The 2,006-nt window shown below is 33.7% G+C and overlaps 1 protein-coding gene across 1 annotated transcript; it reads right to left on the bottom strand.

Moving 5' to 3' along the window:
- Positions 1–229: 229 nt before the first annotated feature.
- On the bottom strand, positions 230–1,825 carry LOC113069595 (epidermal growth factor receptor-like). Its single transcript, XM_026242772.1, has 4 exons — positions 1,649–1,825; positions 1,222–1,297; positions 529–675; positions 230–282 (listed from the first exon to the last, which is right to left on the bottom strand). The coding sequence occupies exons 1-4, from the start codon at positions 1,799–1,801 to the stop codon at positions 230–232; spliced, it is 429 nt and encodes a 142-aa protein (XP_026098557.1). The 5' UTR covers positions 1,802–1,825.
- Positions 1,826–2,006: the final 181 nt, after the last annotated feature.

Genomic DNA, 2,006 nt, shown 5'->3' with positions numbered 1-2,006 from the left:
GTTTATCCTCTGATAGTGAGCACAGAGCCCTGATCATGACATGCAAGAAAAAGAAAGAAATCATGTCCATGATTTACTAATTTGTTCCCTCGATGTACTAAGTGAACGATTACTCAATCAGTGAACATGCAGTATTTGAAAATTCTCCAGTGAAGAAAAATCAGATTTGTGCTTCTCTCACCTGAAATGACGAGATAGCGGGGTGGGTCACGTGCCAATTTTAGTAAACTCAAGAGATGAGCTCCCTGAAGCGAGGTCTGCTCTCTGCATCGATCATCCAACCTGGATCAAATCAGTGATGTGATAATAAATGTAACGTCTCCTAACACCCTAATGGTATTATTGCTATTATTATTTATTATTCAAATGTACAGATATTAGATATTGGCTGACATTGAATTTTTCAATAGTATATGCCTAAAATTAAGCATTGAAAATATTAATATTAATACATTTCATGTGTGAAAAACCATTTATTAAATGGAATGAAAGTACTACATAGTACATAGTGGAATGATTCAAACTTACATTTGACCATTATCATGTACACATCAATGGTGCAGATAGGAGGCTGTGGAAGTCTTTCTCCTTTCTCTAGAACTTCAGCAATTTCACTTGCAGGAATCCCATCATAGGGCTTTGTTCCAAATGTCATCAGTTCCCAGACTGTCACACCTAAAATAGTGTTGTTGTTTTTTTAATAAGTGTCCTCTTTTACACTGAAATCTATGGAAGCCCTTTTCTGGAACTGATTTAAAAAAAAAAATTTAATCTTTTAATCTTGTGAGGTTTATAACCTCACAGTTGTGAGATATAAAGTCAGAATTGCATGTTTATAACACACAACTGTGAGAAAAAAAAGTCAGAATTCAGGATATAAACTCGCAATTCTGAGAAAAAAAAGTCACTTTATTTCTTAGAATTGCAACTTTATGTCTTGCAATTGTGAGTTTATATCTCAGAATTAAGATATTTTTATTATTTTTTACTGGCAATTGCGAGTTTATTTCACGTAATTTTTGAGAAAAAAAGTCTGAATTGCGAGTTTGTATCACGCAATTAATGAGATAAAAAGTCGCAATGACCTTTTTTATGTTTTATACAGTGGCGGAAACAGGCTTCCATAGAAGTCTATTAGTAAAATAAAAAAAATAAAATTTAACTTTATCGTCTGAAAAAAGCAAGGGCAAATATTTCTTGCATTAGATAACTGTTACTAACCGTAACTCCAGACATCACTCTGGTGGGTGTATGTTCTGTGCAGGATGGATTCAAGTGCCATCCATTTTATTGGCACCTGTTGAAGGACATAGATAGATGATCAAAATCTCTATTTTAAATGTTAGAATTGGAAGTGATCTCATTAGATGCATTCTAGAGATGAACATCTGATTGTTAGTAGTCCTAGCCTTATACCACTGAGCACTAATAAGGCCATATTCATCACCTCAATATTTTTTATGACATTTATTATATACACTACAGTATACATTTCTGTAAAGCTGCTTTAAAATGATGTGTATGGTAAAAATCTTTATACAAATAAATTTGACTTGACAATTTAGGGACAGTTTTAATCTAGTAAAATGAAAAACTGCTAAACTTCTGTTATCATGATCCACTTTCCTAAAAAAAAGAAGTAACAGACCTTTCCACCATCTGCGTGATACTCCTTCTCATCGGCATTCAACAGCTTGGCCAAGCCAAAATCAGTGATCTTCACATGCTGAGGGGTCTTTACCAACACATTACGAGCAGCCAAGTCTCTGTGCACAAGATGACGCTCTTCTAGGTAATTCATGCCCTAATAAAAGTCAAAGAGTATTTCAAAAGATTTTAGTTGACATTAGTAAACATAATGATGCACTCCTTCAGGCTGGAATAAAAATTTACCACACACAGAATAAAATGTATTAATATGGGCTTCATGACTGCATATCATCCCAAAAGCGAATTTAAATGTTATGATACAGGAGTATTTACATCTGGAACTTCAATAATGCAAT

The sequence above is a fragment of the Carassius auratus genome, chromosome 5, assembly GCF_003368295.1.
Source record: "Carassius auratus strain Wakin chromosome 5, ASM336829v1, whole genome shotgun sequence".
NCBI classification, from domain to species: Eukaryota; Metazoa; Chordata; class Actinopteri; order Cypriniformes; family Cyprinidae; genus Carassius; species Carassius auratus.
This window is presented reverse-complemented; position numbering and strand designations above follow the sequence as displayed.